The sequence below is a fragment of the Fundulus heteroclitus genome, chromosome 22, assembly GCF_011125445.2.
Source record: "Fundulus heteroclitus isolate FHET01 chromosome 22, MU-UCD_Fhet_4.1, whole genome shotgun sequence".
Taxonomy (NCBI): domain Eukaryota; kingdom Metazoa; phylum Chordata; class Actinopteri; order Cyprinodontiformes; family Fundulidae; genus Fundulus; species Fundulus heteroclitus.
In genome coordinates this window covers 1,163,673-1,182,196 of record NC_046382.1, presented here as the reverse complement: position 1 = coordinate 1,182,196, position 18,524 = coordinate 1,163,673, and the positions used below count along the sequence as shown (strand labels likewise).

The window sequence follows — 18,524 nt, the reverse complement described above, 5'->3', positions numbered from 1 at the left end:
TGCCAAGGACAGTGATGGTGCAGTTCTCCTCCTCCATCATTGAGTCCATCCTCACCTCCTCCATCACCATCTGGTACGCTGGTGCCACCGCTAAGGACCAGAGCAGACTGCAGCGTGTCATCAGGTCTGCAGAGAAGGTGATTGGCTGCAATCTTCCATCTCTCCAGGACCTGTACGCCTCCAGGACTCTGAGGCGTGCAGGGAAGATTGTGGCTGATCCCTTCACCCCAGTCACAGACTATTTCAGTCACTTCCCTCTGGCAGGAGGCTGCGCTCCATCAGGACCACAGCCTCACACCACAACAACAGTTTTTTCCCATCTGCTACCAGCCTTTTAAACAAGGCCAAGAGCCGCCTGTGACTCTGGACACTGCCTCTCTCCCCCGTTCAGGACTTACAAGCTTCTGCGTTACATTAACGCACAGTTTACTGAGTGTATATTGCTTCTGTATATATTCAATTCAATTCAATTTTATTTATATAGCGCCAATTCATGAAACATGTCATCTCAAGGCACTTTACAAAGTCAAGTTCAATCATATTATACAGATTGGTCAAAAATGTCCTATATAAGGAAACCAGTTGATTGCATCAAAGTCCCGACAAGCAGCATTCACTCCTGGAGAAGCGTAGAGCCACAGGAAGAGTTGTCTGCATTGTCCATGGCTTTGCTGCAATCCCTCATACTGAGCAAGCATGAAGCGACAGTGGAGAGGAAAACCACCCATTAACGGGAAGGAAAACCTCCGGCAGAACCGGGCTCAGTATGAACGGTCATCTGCCTCGACCGACTGGGGTTACAGAAGACAGAGCAGAGACACAACAAGAGAGACAAAAAAGCACAGAAGCACGCATTGATCTAGTAATCTGTTCTACATTAGATGGAAGTAGCAGGTGAGCCGTCTTCTCTGGATGATGTATATATATATATATCCATATATGATATATATCCATTTTATTTTATTGTACTTTTGTTTTTTGTCTGCACCATCAACACCAAGTCAAATTCCTTGTAAGTGCAAACCTACTTGGCGATTAAACTTGATTCTGATTCTGATAAATCGTCCAAAGTTTATTTTTATTGCTACAGTCATGATACAGTCCCGTTTAGAATGTAAATTTGCAGATGTTTATGTAGAAAAACACATGAAACAGACACTTTTAAACAGAGAGGAGGAGGAAATAGGCAAAGAGACACACCGTTGCTGTAACCTTAGTTATGAATATAATATGTTAATATGGTTTGAGTCCAAGAACCAACAAGAAAGACGGTTGAAACAAGTTGAAACAACTCTCCTGCAGTAAGTACGCTCCTAGTTCTGCAGCTCGCTGTTTCGCAGGGACATGCCCAAGATCACCTGATCAGTTTTTGGCAGACTGTCACTTAGTTTAACCGTTTACTTTGCTGTGCACAGCTTTTGTTAAAATTTTCACTACATTCTTCTTTTTCATCCTTTGAGTCTCTTTATAGATTTAATTTTCTCCTAAAGTGTGCAGATGTAACGTCATCTTCATCTGGTGTTCTTGGACATTAATCCACTATTCTTCTCAGAGCTGTAATAAGGTTATCTGCTCTTATAATCTACTCTTTGCCTCTCACTATGAAATAGTTCAGCTTTGATGCAGCAGATAATCCACTTGTAGAGTTTGATGTTTGTGAAATAAAATAGTTGCTGATATTCAGTCAGAGTGAATCAGTGTCAGTGGATGAAATGTTTCTCCATGGCTCCATCTAGTGGACTGATAGTAGAAGTACAGCAGCTGATGGCAGCTTCCTCTGCCTCTCACTGCTGTCTGACTGCATTCAACTGACACTGATATGAAGCAGAGAAGAAGAGCCAATCAGAGGAGGAGCAGCTGATCTTTTTCCAGCACTAATGATGTAAAGGATGATCAGAGTTGATGTGCAGATGAATGATTTGTGTTTCCTCTGCAGGTGAAGGTAGAAAGTGTGTGTGAGCTGATGTGGATGTGAATTCAGCAGCATGGATCAGTGTGAGGACAGAGAGGAGGGAGTCCCTCCCTCTAAAAGCACTCTGTGTGGGGAAGCTGAGAGCCAGAGCCACGCTCAGAGGTGAGATCAGCATCTCTAAGTGTCCAGAGCCCTTTTCACACAGCGTTCTCACTATATCAGGCCAGAAGAGACCAAGTGGTCCTGAAGCTGCTGCTGGTCCTCTTTGCTGCTTCATCCAGACTGAACAGAGCAGCTCAGCATGGTACCAGTGGGTTCTGACAAACAGCAACCAGCTGAGTGACACCAGCCTGTTGCTTAGAGCTCTGGGTTCCAGCAGGACACATCTGGAAAAACTCACCAACTTCCAGAACATTTCCTGGACCTTGATGACCAACATGTGTTCAACATTATTCATCCTAGAAAGAAGGACGGCTGATCAGACATTTATGGAAGAATACGCTAAAATCAATAAAAATCACCAGCAAAAAATAAACAAGTAAACAAACAAGGAAACATATATTGTTCGTTAAAGGCTGATCCATAAAAGGACATTGCGAACCAGCAAATCAGACCAGCAGATAAGACCAGAGCATCAAAATACTATATACTCGCTTTATTTACCAATCTGATTGATAAAGGGACAATTGAGTTTTTAAATCTGTTAAGTCTGCCATTCTAAACCATTTGCCAGACGGTAACAGTTTGTATTGTGAGTTGAGGATGTGAGCGGGATCAGTTCCAAAAAAATTGTCAAACAAATTCCTATAAAAGGAAACCAGTTGATTGCAACAAAGTCCTGACAAGCAGCATTCACTCCTGGAGAAGCGTAGAGCTACAGGGAGAGTCGTCTGCATTGTACATGGCTTTGAAGCAATCCCTCATACTGAGCAAGCATGAAGCGACATCCTCAGACCACACAGATACTGTCCTGAACTGTGGTTTGCTCCTTTTAAGCATACATTGGGATTTAATGTAGTGTGGTAAGAGTTAGAGATAGGAGGTTTGGGTTTTGCATTGACTGAAATTTTTATGTGTAGCATTTGTCCAGATCCCTCCTGTCATGTGTGGCACAGTTAACATATTATTCATAGCTAGGAGGGATAGCTCTAGTTTGCAGTTGTTGAAATCACCCATTATGAAAACTGGGGCTCCGGGTGAGTGAGTCTAATGATGCTGCACACAGTCTGCAAATTGAGCTGCTGTCCGTGTAGCATTGGAGGGACGTAAACGGCACAAATTAGAACACTGCTGAACTCCCTCAGAAGATAACGTTGTCACAAGGAGAGATACAGCAGCATGACTGTGGGGTGGTATGTAGACAGAATCTCACAGAATGTCTTTTGATCATAATATTTCTATCAGGATCCATCATACGCTAAAAAAAGAACCAGAACCAGAACCCAGCTGTGTGTCCTTTAAGAGCGACTGGTCAAAGGGTGGTCTCATTAACTTCAAATCTCCAGGACCTGCATCCTCAGAGAGGTGAGCTGTATCTAACTGCTGTAACTGTGGAAACTGAGTCAGTGTGAAATGTTTTTATTCCAACATGTGTTTAACGTGAGCTCAGCTCTTTTTCCCACATTTCTATGTTCATATGTGAAGCGGTGTGTGTTGGATGTTCTCCAGAACCACAGCAGTGAAAGTGGAAAGAATGGATGTTGTTGGAGGCGTCCTGGATGCTGCTACATCATGTTTAACAGCTCTGATCTGTTTGCTTTTGGGCCTCATTGATTAGTCGCCATCATTAAACACTTTTCCCTGATTCAATTTAAGAGCCTTTCAGACTCTTCAAGGGCACTAATATTGGTACATAAAACCTATTAAAATGACAAATCAAAGAAACAAAACAAATAATCATGTTTGGGTGCCTGTTTTCAAACTTCTTGGTTTTATCCAGTAACAACCTGCTTTTCACCCCTCTACAATAGCAATTGACTGATTGCCCGATTGTGTAACTCCATGCTTTTTTCAGTAGGAATAGGCAGCGAACTGGTGACAATCCAGGACGACTTTTCTCTGCCAATGGCACAGTGAGGGGTGTTGAATAGTCACATAAAACAATATCAATTACCTACGAAATAGCCCTTTATTTCAACGTAAACAAATAAATGTCCCTCAATAAAGCCTTGTTCCCTCTGGAGGATTGTGCACCACTTTGAGACGTGTGTTTAGTCTTATGCATGTCGTCTGGGAGGAGACCAGGAGGGAAAGAAGGTGGGTTTCTTATGAGGGAAAAACAGTTGGGGGGGGGGGGGGGGCTTACAGTTCAAACTAAACTGTTCTCCCCACTCATTGTTAACTTGGTTAATGTATATGTTACCTCATTCCATTTATTTCATCAGTCTGTCTCTCATTCCATCCGTCCATCACTAGTGAACAAGACACTAATATAATTAAGTTCTCTTGCTTAAAGCAGGGACTGACCTCCAATCCAGATAGGGGAATTAAATCCAACATTATGGAGCCTACAATGGTCTAGGTTATAGCTACTTGAGCAGCTTTGGTTCAGATTAGTTTACAAAGCTTAGATTCACAAAGGTGTTGTCTTAAGAAATTTTACAAAACATCCAGTTTAGACATAGAAATTCAAATTAAGCTAATTTAATCATTTAGATGGACTCTCAGTAAATTATACAATATAATATAATATATCAATTCAATCCTGGTTAGAGAGCAATGCAGTCAAGGTCAGTTTTTCATTCAATTTGAGATGCATTTATATATTCTGAATAAAAGAAGCAGACAAGTGATCACAATATAATATCAGTTATTGGGGTTAAAACGGAGAAAACTGTCATTTCTGACTTATGGGCATCCAGCTGCTTCACTTCATTATTGATCAGGCGTCTAGAACAACCTCTATTCTGGACTCAGCAGTGGATCAGCTTTGGTTCCACCTCAGTACGTTACAAACACAACACCAAGACTTAATGAAGCTCCATCAGAACCTCATTGGATGGTCTGAGTGAAAAGGACTCAGGATTCTCCTCCATGTCAGAGCTCAGCACTAATATCACCAAACTGTCCTCTCAGTCATTTCTAACGATTAGATTTCAATCAGAAACAGCCATTTCTTCCAGAAACAAACTGGACATTTTTCAGGAGGGTCAAAATTCAGGAACATGGAGGATAAGATCGGTTCTGATGTGAATCATTTAGAACATCACATTTATGAACTGTCTGGTTCTGTTGTGTCTCACAGCTCTTTATTTACAATCGATCATATTAAAATGTTTTTAGAGTAAAACCTTACAAAATGTCTTCTGACAGGATTTCTAAGAGACTGCCATTTAAAGATCAACAAGAACCAGAACCCAGCTGTGTGTCCTTTAAGAGCGACAGGTCAAAGGATGATCCTATTAACTTCAAATCTTCTGGACCTGCATCCTCAGAGAGGTGAGCTGTATCTAACTGCTGTAACTGTAGAAACTGAGTCAGTCTGAAATGTTTTTATTCCAACATGTGTTTAACGTGAGCTCAGCTCTTTTTCTCACATTTCTATGTTCTGTTTGCGGTAAGGCGTATTGTGTCACTTCCTGTTGTTGCTGTATGAACGACGGAGCTTTGCTCCAGGCTCTCTCGCTTTTTATCTTTAAACCTCTTTGCTGTAACATCTGTTTCCAAACATAAGCACTTTTAAAACATTGTCTGTGGCTGCTCATCACGTTTGGGAACTCCTCGTGTTTCACACGGTTTGTTCTTTGGCGTGATAATAGGGCGTTAGCCTAGCTTTAGCCTAGCGTTAGCCTAGCGCTAGCCAAGCCTTAGCCTCATAATGGCTTCTCCGTCTCTAAGTCTCCTATCTGCTGCTCTCTGTGTCAGATGTTCAGTTACTCCTCTGCCTCCTTTAGTGATAATGGTACATGTAATAAATGTAGTGTTTTTATAGCTTTGGAGGCGAGGGTGTCAGAATTGGAGACCCGGCTCCGTGCTGTTGAAAAACCAGCTGATAGCCGCTCTTTTGCTAGCGCGGAGCCGCATAGAGTAACTTCACGTAGCGAACCTAAAGCAGTAGCACCCGAACAGCCGGGTAACCAGGCTGGCTGGGTGACAGTTCGTAGGAAGCATAGCGATAGTTACGTATGTAACTACGGTTCTATGAATCCCGGATGACCGCCAGAGGCGGTGCTTCAAGCACTGAATGATCACTCTTGCGCTTGCGCAGGTCGAGAATTAGTATCAACAAAGTCACCTGTGACCTACCGGTGATCAGCGGAAGCCTATATAGGCACGTGATACCGGTAGTTCAGTCCCTCGATCTTCTCGTGAGCCAGCAATACCGAGGGACCGAACGCTCTGGCGGTCATCCGGGATTCATAGAACCGTAGTTACATACGTAACTATCGTTCTATTTCATCCCTACTGATCGCCAGAGGCGGTGCTTCAAGCACTGAATGACGTATGCCAACAAGGTCCCGAGGGATGCAGAAAGAAAGGAACAACCCACCGGAAACCGACAGCAGCACCTACCTTAGCGGGACGCACCAGGTGGTTGCTGCAGGATGCCCTGGAGAGGATGAGGCGTAGCCATGTTAACTCTATAGAACCTCGTGAAAGTGGTCGGCACAGACCATGAGGCCGCCTCGCAGATGGACTCCAGTGGCACCCCCGTCATGGCAGCCCACGAGGTTGACAGGCTCCTCGTGGAGTGGCACCGCACTCCCTGAGGCAGGGGCTGACCCTGCAGAGAGTATGCCACAGATATCGCCCCCACAACCCAACGTGCCAGCCGTTGCTTGGACAGGGCACAACCTCGCCGCTGGCCAGCATAGCATACGAAGAGGCTGTCGGTCAGTCGCATGCTCGCTGTAGCGCGGACATAGGCCTCCAGCGCTCTGACTGGGCACAGAGCTTCAGAAGGGGTCCCGGACTCGAACCGGGATAACCGAAGCGGCAAGACTGTGCCTGCCACTGTGGGGGCCTTCGGGACGAAGGAAGAATCGGTCCACAGGGTCACCCCGGAGCCATCCGGGTTCCACCGACAACAGGGCTCGGCTATAGACAGGGCATGCAGTTCCCCCACTCGTCTGCCGGAAGCCATGGCCAGCAGGAAGGCCGTCTTCATTGAGAGCCGTTCCAGATCCACTGCTGCAATCGGCTCAAAGGGTGGGGAATGAAGAGCTTCCAGTACTAAATTAAGATCCCAGGTAGGAGCCACCCGGCGCCTCGGAGGATGTAAGCGTCTTGCGCCCCTGAGGAACAGCACTATGTCCCTATACCTTCCAACAGAGCAGCCATTGAACCCAGTGTGCCAGTGGGAAATGGCAGCCACATAGACCTTCAGGGTGGAAGGGGACCGCCCCCGGTTAAGCAACTCCTGAAGGAAGTCCAGCACGGATTGAATGGGACAGTGTATGGGGTCCAGCCCCTTATTGACACACCAGGTGTTAAAAGCTGCCCATCTGGCTGTGTAAGCAGCCCGGGTGGATGGTGCCCATGCACAGGCTATTGTGTGGCCCACATCGCCCCCGAATCGGGAGAACGTGGGGTCGGACCCTGCAGGGGCCAAAGCCAAAGGCGCAGGCGGCCCGGGTCGGGGTGGAGAATCTGACCCCCCAGTTGGGATAGGAGGTCCCTCCTGGATGGGAGGGGCATCGGCGAGCTGTAACAAAGCCTGCGCAGCAGAGGAAACCAAGTCCTCGCTGGCCAGAATGGGGCTATCAGCAGGAGCCTGTGCCCTTCCTGGAGAACCCGCAGGAGGGTCTGGGGAATCAGACCCAATGGGGGAAAGGCATAAAGGAGAGTTCTGGGCCAATCGTGGGCCAGCGCATCGCACCCCAGGGGACAGGAACTGTCTGACAGGGAGAACCAGAGGGGACAGTGGGCCGTGTCTCTGGAGGCAAAGAGGTCCACGCCTGCTCTGCCGAATGTCCCCCAGATGTGATCCACCACCTCCGGGTGGAGTCGCCACTCTCCTGGAAGAGGCGATGTGTGGGAGAGGAAGTCCGCGGGCCCGTTGCGCCAGCCTGGAATATAGGCCGCCCTGAGGCTGGTGAGGCGAGACGACGCCCACACCAGGAGCTGGTGTGTTAGGGACAGCAGTCTCGGGGACCTGGACCCACCCTGGTGGTTGATGTGGTAAACCACTGTGGTGTTGTCTGACCAGACCAGCACATGCTTCCCCCGTAGTCCCGGAAGAAAACTCCGGAGTGCGAGGGCTACAGCCCGGAGCTCCAGGGCATTGATGTGTTCCCTCTGCACCCGTGTGGACCACACTCCCTGTGTCACGTGGTCCCGCCAGGTTGCGCCCCAACCCAGAGTGGAAGCGTCCGTATATACAGCCTCCCTCCGGCACGGAAGGGGCCCGAGCGGAACTCCTCCCACAATGTAGGATTCGTCCCTCCACAGGGACAGAGACCGCAGACAGTGCGGCGCGACACGAATTCTCCTGTGTCTGTGTGTTTCCTTTTTTCACCTCCGGAATATCGCCAAAATTAGAAACATTCTGTCCAGGAGTGATGCTGAAAAACTAGTCCATGCATTTGTTACTTCAAGGCTGGACTATTGTAATTCTTTACTATCAGGAAGTCCACAAAATGCAGTTCGAAGTCTTCAGCTGATTCAAAATGCTGCGGCAAGAGTTCTGATGAAAATCAACAAGAGGGATCATATTTCTCCAATTTTAGCTTCCTTTCATTGGCTTCCTGTTAAATCAAGAATAGAATTTAAAATTCTCCTTCTAACGTATAAAGCCCTTAATAATCAAGCTCCATCATATATCAGAGCTCTGATTACCCCGTATGTTCCTAACAGAGCACTTCGCTCTCAGACTGCAGGTCTGCTGGTGGTTCCTAGAGTCTCTAAAAGTAGAATGGGAGGCAGATCCTTTAGCTATCAGGCTCCTCTCCTGTGGAACCAACTCCCAGTTTTGCTCCGTGAGGCAGACACCCTATCTATTTTTAAGACTAATGTTAAAACTTTCCTTTTTGACAAAGCTTATAGTTAGAGTGGCTCATACCCTGAGCTATCTCTATAGTTGTGCTGTGATAGGCCTAGGCTGCTGGAGGACATCAGGGTCTAATTTTCTCACTCTACTGATTTCTACTGTTCTTCAGTCTACTGTTCTCCAGTTTTGCATTGTATTACATTGAAATGACTGTCGTCATTTCAGCTTTTAACTTTTTGCTCTCTCTCTTTTTCTTCATAGTAGGTACACCTGGTCTGGCGTTCTGTTAACTGTGACATCATCCAGAGAAGACGGCTCACCCGCTACTACCATCTAATGTAGAACAGATTACTAGATCAATGTGTGCTTCTGTGCTTTTTTGTTTCTCTTGTTGTGTCTCTGCTCTGTCTTCTGTAACCCCAGTCGGTCGAGGCAGTTGACCGTTCATACTGAGCCCGGTTCTGCCGGAGGTTTTTCCTTCCCGTTAATGGGTGGTTTTTCTTCCCACTGTCGCTTCATGCTTGCTCAGTATGAGGGATTGCAGCAAAGCCATGTACAATGCAGATGACTCTCCCTGTGGCTCTACGGTTCCCCAGGAGTGACTGCTGCTTGTCGGGACTTTGATGCAATCAACTGGTTTCCTTATATAGGACATTTTTGACCAATCTGTATAATCTGACCCAATCTGTATAATATGATTGAACTTGACTTTGTAAAGTGCCTTGAGATGACATGTTTCATGATTTGGCGCTATATAAATAAAATTGAATTGAATTGAATTGAATTGTGTGCCTGACGGGTGGGGTCCAGAGCCAGGCTGTTCAGCCACATCTGCAGAGGGCGCAGGGAGAGAAGCCCCAGTGGAACCACACTGGAAGCAGCGGTAAGTGTGCCCAGGAGGCTCAGATAATCTAAGAAACGTGGTGCCGCACCACGATGGAAGGCAGGCAACATAGTTAAAATACTGGTCACCCGCTGGGGAGAAGGACGGGCGGTCATGGAGACAGAGTTCAGGAGAATGCCCAGGAACACTGTCACCTGGGAGGGGGTGAGGCTGCTCTTCTCCAGATTTACCTTCAAACCCAGCCGGTGCACATGGGAGAGCACCAACTGGGTGTCCCTGATCGCCTGACTGCGGGTTGCGGCACAAATCAGCCAATCGTCCAGATAGGGCAGTATACGAATTCCCTGTGCCTGCAGGGGGGACAGAGCTGCTGCCACCACCCTGGTGAACACTCGGGGAGACAGGGAGAGCCCAAACGGGAGTACCCTGAACTGGTAATGGCACCCCTGAAATGCAAAGCGGAGAAACCGCCAGTGAACCTGTGCCACAGGGACGTGGAAGTATGCATCCCTCAGGTCGATTGACGTGAACCAGTCGCCTGGGGAGATCGCCTGCAGAACCCCCTTGGCTGTAAGCATGCGGAAGGGCATGTCCTTCAGATAGGTGTTGAGCCCTCTGAGGTCCAGCACCGGACGAAGATTCCCATTCTTTTTGGGGACCAGAAAATACACTGAGTAAAAGCCCCCTGGATCCAGCAGGAGTCCACAGGCACTATCGCACCCTTGACCAGCAAGGTACGTAGCTCGCTGGACAGTGCCTGTGCTTTCAGAGGGTTGCAGATGGTGGTCATCCGAACTCCTCCATGAGACGGGGGCCGGCGGTGGAACTGGAGACGGTATCCCCTGGTCAGAGTGGAGAGTACCCAAGAATCTGGGGTGCATTCGCCCCAGTACAGAAGCTGACCTGGGGTGAAATATCCAACCGCCGGCCCCAGTGCCTCACCTACGGGTCCCTCGGCCCCTTGGGGGCCTAGAGGGGGGGCGAGCTGGTTCCGTAGCCCGAAAGGGGTGCGAAGCCCGGGCCCCTGCCCGGACTGTCTGGGCTCGAGTCACCCTAGAAGCCGGACCTCGAGGCAAGGTTGGGGCAACGGGTAAACTGGATGACCGCGATCCTGAGCCAGAAGCCGCCCAAGTATTCACAGGCCGATGGTCACGCCTGTGGAGCCCCGCGAGCTGCTGCCTGGTGCGAGAAGCCTGGGCAGTGCGTTCCAGAGCCTCCACTGCAGCAGAGCCGAAAAGCTCCCCTGGAACCACCGGCAAGGCGCGCAGTGTCCGCCTGCAGGGTTCGGTGAGTGGCGACTGAGCCAGCCACACCTGGCGCCGAGCATGGACCAGGGTGGACAATGTACGCCCCAGCTCCCTTGACATCAGGGCAAAGGCCTGGAGAGACGCATCCAGCATGCCCTGAGTGGACTGGTCAAGCGACCGTGCCTCCAGGGAAGATGCCAGGCCTAGCAGCAAATGGGAGAGGGAGTTCCCAATACGCCCCATCCTAGCCCCTGAATCGTAGGCTCGGCAGAGCAGATCGTCTGTAATGCGACACTGTGGCCGTGGACAGCGGGCGCTAGCTCGTAGGGCCTCCTCCGGAGGAACAATAAGGGAGGCAATGCCAGGTTCCACAGCTGGCATCTGACCTAACCCAAACTTTGGGGCCTCCTGCATCGCGGCAAGAGCTCTTCCGTCTGATGTCGGGCGAGAAAGAGCCCGAGTATCCGACCAGCAGGTGTGGAGTTCCTTGATGTACTCCTCTGAAGGTGGTACAGCAAAGGTGGCCATCCCGGCCTCACGGTGTCTGAAAAAGGCGCTAGAGGTGGCGGGCTGAACTTGTGGAGAATCCACCTGCAACTGTGCCAGGGCAGCTTTAATAGCAGTTGCCACCGACTCTCCCGTACCCCCCAGAGAGATGTCGGATTCAACATCCGACACCTGCGGGCTATGTGTTTGGGGTTCCCCCCGAAAGAGGGTGTCAGATGCCGCCAGCGAGAGGGCGTCCTCATTGAGGACTGAAGCTTCTTCAGTAGCTGGAGACGAGACCAATTCCTGAACAGGGGGAGGTCGCAAAGATTGGAGTAGAGCCTTCATCTGGGCCAACTCTGAGGATAATTGATCCACTTTAGAGGACAGCCCCCGCCCCGAATGGCGGGACTTCTTCCCAGCTATTGGCGGAGCGTCCGAGGCAGGGCGTTTAGAGGATAACCCCTGGCCAGGGGGAACTGTTCCTGCTGGTGAGAGCCCATCCAGGGAACAGGCTGCTCGACTGAGGACAGCCGGGCCAGCCGCGCCGCATGGGGCAGAACGCTGCAATTGGGGCAGGCAGCCTCGGTAAGCGCCTCCTTGAGGTGGTCAACACCCAGACAAGGGGGGCACAGGTCATGGCCATCCTCAGGATGCAAAGGGGCTAAACAAGTGGAACAACAAAGACGTTCCATCTCTGAGTGATGGAGCCCGTACTCAGGAGCCGCTTCACCCACTTGACCGAGCAGAAATCGCCACTAGTGAAATGGATGTTTCAATTTAGTTCACCAAAAAACACTCAGCGCGGGCAGAAAACGCCACTGGCGAGGTAATGTAAACAGTAACGACCTGTTTCGACCAGGTTCAACCAAAGAAACTCAGCGCGGGCAGAAAACGCCACTGGCGAGGTAATGTAAACAGTAACGACCTGTTTCGATCAGGTTCAACCAAAGAAACTCAGCGCGGGCAGAAAACGCCACTGGCGAGGTAATGTAAACAGTAACGACCTGTTTCGACCAGGTTCAACCAAAGGAACTCAACATGGGCAGAAAACGCCGCTGATGAGATAATTGTAAACAGTAACAAACTGTTTCAATCAGATTCAACCAAGAAACTCAGCGCGGGCAGAAAACGCCACCGGCGAGGTAAAAACGAACGATAACCGACTTGTTTAAATCAGGTTAAACAAAAGGACTCAACGCGGGCGGAGGACGCCACCGGTGAGTAAACAAAATGAGCAGCTACTACCAGCTGCTAACTCAAGCAACACCGGCGGGTCAAGACGCTACCCGCGGGGTTCAGAAAAATGAAAGGAAACAGACTCACCCAATGAGGTCTGTAGGCACAATCGTCGCTCGCGCAGCCCCTGGTGGGCGAGCACGCCCGCAGCTCCGACCGCAAACGATCACGGGGCTACTGGCAGCGAGCTGACGGAGAAAGCGGTTATACAGAGAAAACTCACGTGTCTGTAGAAGGAACCGCTCACAACAAACCTGCGTGCGAGAAGATGAGAAGGGACTGAACTACCGGTGTCACGTGCCTATATAGGCTTCCGCTGATCACCGGTAGGTCACAGGTGACTTTGTTGATACTAATTCTCGACCTGCGCAAGCGCAAGAGTGATCATTCAGTGCTTGAAGCACCCCCTCTGGCGGTCAGTAGGGATGAAATAGAACTCTAGATTACAGACCCCAGATCACCACCAACCCATCTGCGTTTCTAATAAATTTTCCCCTCTGAGCGACAGTCTCGCCGAGGAGCCGACCTTAATTATTGGCAGCTCCATAATGAAAAATATGGCACTAAAGAAACCAGGGACCATAGTTAAATGCCTGCCAGGGGCCAGAACGGGCGACATAGAATCCTACCTAAAACTACTGGCTAAGGATAAGCGTAAATACCGCAAAATTGTTATTCACGCTGGCGGTAATGACACCCGGTCACGCCGATCAGAGGTCACTAAAGTTGGTGTTGCTTCGGTTTGTGAGTTTGCTAAAACAATGTCGGACTCTGTAATTTTCTCTGGTCCCCTGCCTGATCTGACCAGTGATGACATGTTTAGCCGCATGTCATCATTCAACCGCTGGTTGTCTAGGTGGTGTCCAGAAAACGACGTGGGCTACATTGATAACTGGCGAACTTTCTGGGGAAAACCTGGTCTGATCCGGAGAGACGGCATCCATCCTACTTTGGAGGGTGCAGCTCTTCTTTCTAGAAATCTGGCCGGATTTATTAGTTCTCCTAAATGCTGACAACCCAGGGTCCAGACCAGGAAGCAGAGCCGTAGTTTAACACACCTCTCTGCAGCTTCTGTACTGTTACCCACCCATTATTCTATTGAGACGATGTCTTTCCCACGGCCAAAACTTAACAGATCAAAAACTGATCTAAAAGGAACAAATCATAAAAACCTAATAAAAATCAATATGGTTCACCTTGAACCTAAAAATAAAATAATTAAATGTGGTCTATTAAATATAAGGTCTCTCCCTCCAAAGACTTTGTTAGTTAATGAATTGATTTCTGATAATCAGATTGATTTGTTTTGGCTCACAGAAACCTGGCTACAAGAGGACTACATTAGTATAAATGAGTCAACTCCCTCCAGTTATTAAAATTTCCACATTCCCAGATCTGTGGGAAGAGGAGGAGGAGTGGCAACCATCTTTCAGTCTGATTTATTAATTAGTCCCAGGCCAATTAATAACTACAGTTCTTTTGAACATTTAACCCTCAGTTTCCCTCATCCAAACTGCAAAGCAATAAAACCTCTTCTGTTTGTTGTTTTGTATCGTCCACCAGGCCCTTACACTCAGTTTTTGGATCAGTTGTCAGATTTCTTATCTGATTTGGTGTTAAATACTGATAAGGTTATTATAGTGGGTGATTTTAACATCCATGTTGACACTGAATGTGATAACCTTAGTGTAGCCTTTAAAACTATCCTAGATTCAATTGGTTTTGCTCAAAATGTGCATGAACCGACGCACTCTCGGCTCCATACTTTAGACCTTGTTCTGACATATGGCATTGATTGTGAAGAATTAACAGTATTCTCTCACAACCCTGTCCTATCTGATCATTTTTTAATAACATTTGAGTTTAATCTAACTGAGTTCTCCACCCCCAAAAGAGGGTTCCATTATAGTAGATTTTTATCGGATAATGCTGTATCAAAACTTAAAGAGTCTGTCCCCTTTTTAATATCCTCAGTATTGCAGAAATGCCCTGTAGATGGCAGCATTGCTGTTTCTTCCCATTCACAAATCGATACCTTTGCTAACAATCTGACTTCCTCATTGCGTTCTGCATTAGACAATGTAGCTCCCTTGAAAAAGAAGGTGATTATTCACAGGAAGCTGGCTCCTTGGTTTAATTCAGAGCTGCGTTCCTTGAAGCACAATGTTAGGAAATTGGAGAGAAAATGGCGCTCTACACACCAAGAGGAATCCTACTTAATCTGGAGGGACAGACTATTGTTGTATAACAAGACCCTCCGCAGAGTTAGAGCAGCATATTTTTTATCATTAATTGAAGAGAATAAAAATAATCCTAGATTTCTCTTTAGTACAGTTGCCAAACTTACCCAGAGCCACAGCTCTGTTGATCCATCCATTCCCTTAGCTCCTAGTAGTAATGATTTTATGGGATTCTTCATAAATAAAATTGATGCCATTAAAAATAAAATAATTGGCATCCTCCCAAACATGATTACCTCGTCCTCAGTAAGTGAGGCAGCATTGGAGGAATCTTTAGAATCTGCGCAGTGTTTGAACTGTTTAGAAGCAGTAGAGCTTTCTGAGCTATCTAAAATTTTAGCTTCATCTAAACCTTCTACTTGTATGTTAGACCCAATCCCAACCAAGTTGTTTAAGGACATATTCCCTTTGATCAGTGGCACTATTTTAGACATGATTAATCTATCCTTAGTAAATGGATATGTACCACAGGTTTTGAAAGTAGCTGTTATTAAACCTTTACTTAAGAAACCTTCTCTTGATCAAGATGAGTTAGTAAATTACAGACCTATATCTAATCTTCTTTTCTTATCTAAAATTCTTGAGAAAGTAGTTGCTAATCAACTATGTGAACATTTGCAAAGTAATGACCTACTTGAGGAGTTTCAGTCAGGCTTCAGAGCTCATCATAGCACTGAAACAGCTCTGGTGAAGGTCACTAATGATATTCTCATGGCCTCAGATAATGGACTTGTGTCTATACTTGTCCTGTTAGATCTCAGTGCTGCGTTTGATACAGTTGATCACAATATTCTCCTACAAAGACTTGAACATACTGTAGGGATTAAGGGGAAAGCATTAGGCTGGTTTAAATCTTATCTGTCAGACAGATTCCAATTTGTTCATGTTAATAATAAATCTTCCTCAAACTCTAGGGTCACCTGTGGAGTACCACAGGGTTCAGTCCTTGGACCAATTCTCTTTACTATATATATGCTTCCGATAGGCAAAATTATCAGACGGCATGGGATTAATTTCCACTGTTATGCTGATGATACTCAGCTATATTTATCCATAAATCCTGATGAATCCAATCAATTACTTCGACTGCAGTCATGTCTTGCTGAAAAACTAGTCCATGCATTTGTTACTTCAAGGCTGGACTATTGTAATTCTTTACTATCAGGAAGTCCACAAAATGCAGTTCGAAGTCTTCAGCTGATCCAAAATGCCGCAGCAAGAGTTCTGATGAAAATCAACAAGAGGGATCATATTTCTCCAATTTTAGCTTCCCTTCATTGGATTCCTGTTAAATCAAGAATAGAATTTAAAATTCGTCTTCTAACGTATAAAGCCCTTAATAATCAAGCTCCATCATATATCAGAGCTCTGATTACCCCGTATGTTCCTAACAGAGCACTTCGCTCTCAGACTGCAGGTCTGCTGGTGGTTCCTAGAGTCTCTAAAAGTAGAATGGGAGGCAGATCCTTTAGCTATCAGGCTCCTCTCCTGTGGAACCAACTCCCAGTTTTGGTCCGTGAGGCAGACACCCTGTCTACTTTTAAGACTAGGCTTAAAACTTTTCTTTTTGACAAAAATTATAACTAGTGGCTCATGTTACTCTCAGCTACCTTTATAGTTTTACTGCTATAGGCTTAGGCTACTGGAGTATATCAGGATCTAATTTTCTCACTCTATTGAGTTCTACTGTTCTTCAATTATGCATTATGTGTTGTCATTTCTGCTTTAACTTTCTGTTCTCTCTCTTTTCTCTTCATAGTAGGTACACCTGGTCTGGCGTTCTGTTAACTGTGATATCATCCAGAGAAGACGGCTCACCCGCTACTACCATCTAATGTAGAACAGATTACTAGATCAATGTGTGCTTCTGTGCTTTTTTGTTTCTCTTGTTGTGTCTCTGTTCTGTCTTCTGTAACCCCAGTCGGTCGAGGCAGATGACCGTTCATACTGAGCCCGGTTCTGCCGGAGGTTTTTCCTTCCCGTTAATGGGTGGTTTTTCTTCCCACTGTCGCTTCATGCTTGCTCAGTATGAGGGATTGCAGCAAAGCCATGTACAATGCAGATGACTCTTCCTGTGGCTCTACGCTTCCCCAGGAGTGAATGCTGCTTGTCGGGACTTTGATGCAATCAACTGGTTTCCTTATATAGGACATTTTTGACCAATCTGTATAATCTGACCCAATCTGTATAATATGATTGAACTTGACTTTGTAAAGTGCCTTGAGATGACATGTTTCATGATTTGGCGCTATATAAATAAAATTGAATTGAATTGAATATGTGAAGCGGTGTGTGTTGGATGTTCTCCAGAACCACAGCAGTGAAAGTGGAAAGAATGGATGTTGTTGGAGGCGTCCTGGATGCTGCTACATCATGTTTAACAGCTCTGATCTGTTTGCTTTTGGGCCTCATTGATAAGTCACCATCATTAAACACTTTTCTCTGCTTAAAGTCAAAGATTTAGTTTGGACTGGAGCTCACTCTGATTGGTTCTGTTCCATGTTAATGAGCTAACTGGACTGTTCAGCCCCTCTCTGGTCTAAATGCTTCTCTAGATTTTTCTTCAACAGCTTTATTGTTACTTTGGGAAACTAATAAAATCCTGATTTCACTGCAAGGAATCATGTTGGGATATTGTAGCCAATCACCACCCCTAGTATGGACCGGTCTCCTCAGTCGGGGTCTGAGGTTCTGGAAATGACCCGTTACATTTCTTTAAGAGCCAAGAACAGAAACCCAGTTCCTCCCAGTGAGCTCTCAGATGTTCCAGTTCTATTTGCAGACAGAGGTTTTATCCGTTATCTCCAAAAATCAGCTGCCCTGTTCTGATGAAAACACCTTTATGTCTTCATGTCTGGAGTGTTCATGCTGATCAGGAGGTTCTGCTGCTTCCCGGCTCCATGTCAGACTAACAGTGGATCACATTTCCACGACCCGCTGGGAAATAGCTGCTAGAGCCAGTTTGACCCATCAAGACTTGGTTCCTGTGTGTGTTGTGAGAGCAGTTCAGCAGGGAAGGAAAGCTTCATCATGTGGTTGGTGGAACCAAGCTGAGCTGAAGTGGACCATCAGAGGTTCTGCTGGTTCTTAGTGGATCAGCAGGAACATTAAACATCTCCAACTACCTGGATCCTCTGGTTCTCTGCTCACATCCAGATGTCCTTCATGGACCTTTACCTTCTGATTGTCTCTGTGTGGACAGATATAATGTGAGCTCACTGGCTTCCAGGGACCTACAGGATCCATTTTAAAATACTCACCATCACATCCAGGACAGAACCTTACATGGACACACAGCCACATGTCTCAGACCTCCTCCAGGTCCACACCACCTCAGATCTAGTCATCAGAACCTGCTGGATGTCCCACACTGTCCTGAAGACCTGTGTGGACAGAACCATCACCTCCACTGTCTCCAAGCTCTGGGTCACTGTCCCCACCAGCATCAGATCTGCTGTTCAGGCCCACTTTTTAAAATGTAGTTTTAAAGGGTGGATCTGGTGGTTCTGGTCTTCATCCTTTTATCTCATCTTCCTCTTTTTAACTTCTTTGTATCGTGTTCATTTGATGCTCAGTTTTTTCTGTTTTAAGGACTTTTACTGTGAAGCTCTTGGTGATTTCATCTGTG

General features: G+C 47.0%; 1 protein-coding gene across 1 annotated transcript in view; it reads left to right on the top strand.

Moving 5' to 3' along the window:
* The first annotated feature begins 1,985 nt into the window (after positions 1 to 1,985).
* The window catches only part of LOC118557112 (NACHT, LRR and PYD domains-containing protein 4-like), a 58,244-nt gene continuing 41,705 nt past the window's right edge, over positions 1,986 to 18,524 (top strand). The window contains exons 1-2 of the mRNA XM_036126311.1: positions 1,986 to 2,074; positions 3,317 to 3,436. Coding sequence (XP_035982204.1) covers positions 1,986 to 2,074; positions 3,317 to 3,436 — 209 coding nt within the window. The remainder of the gene's footprint in view (positions 2,075 to 3,316; positions 3,437 to 18,524) is intronic.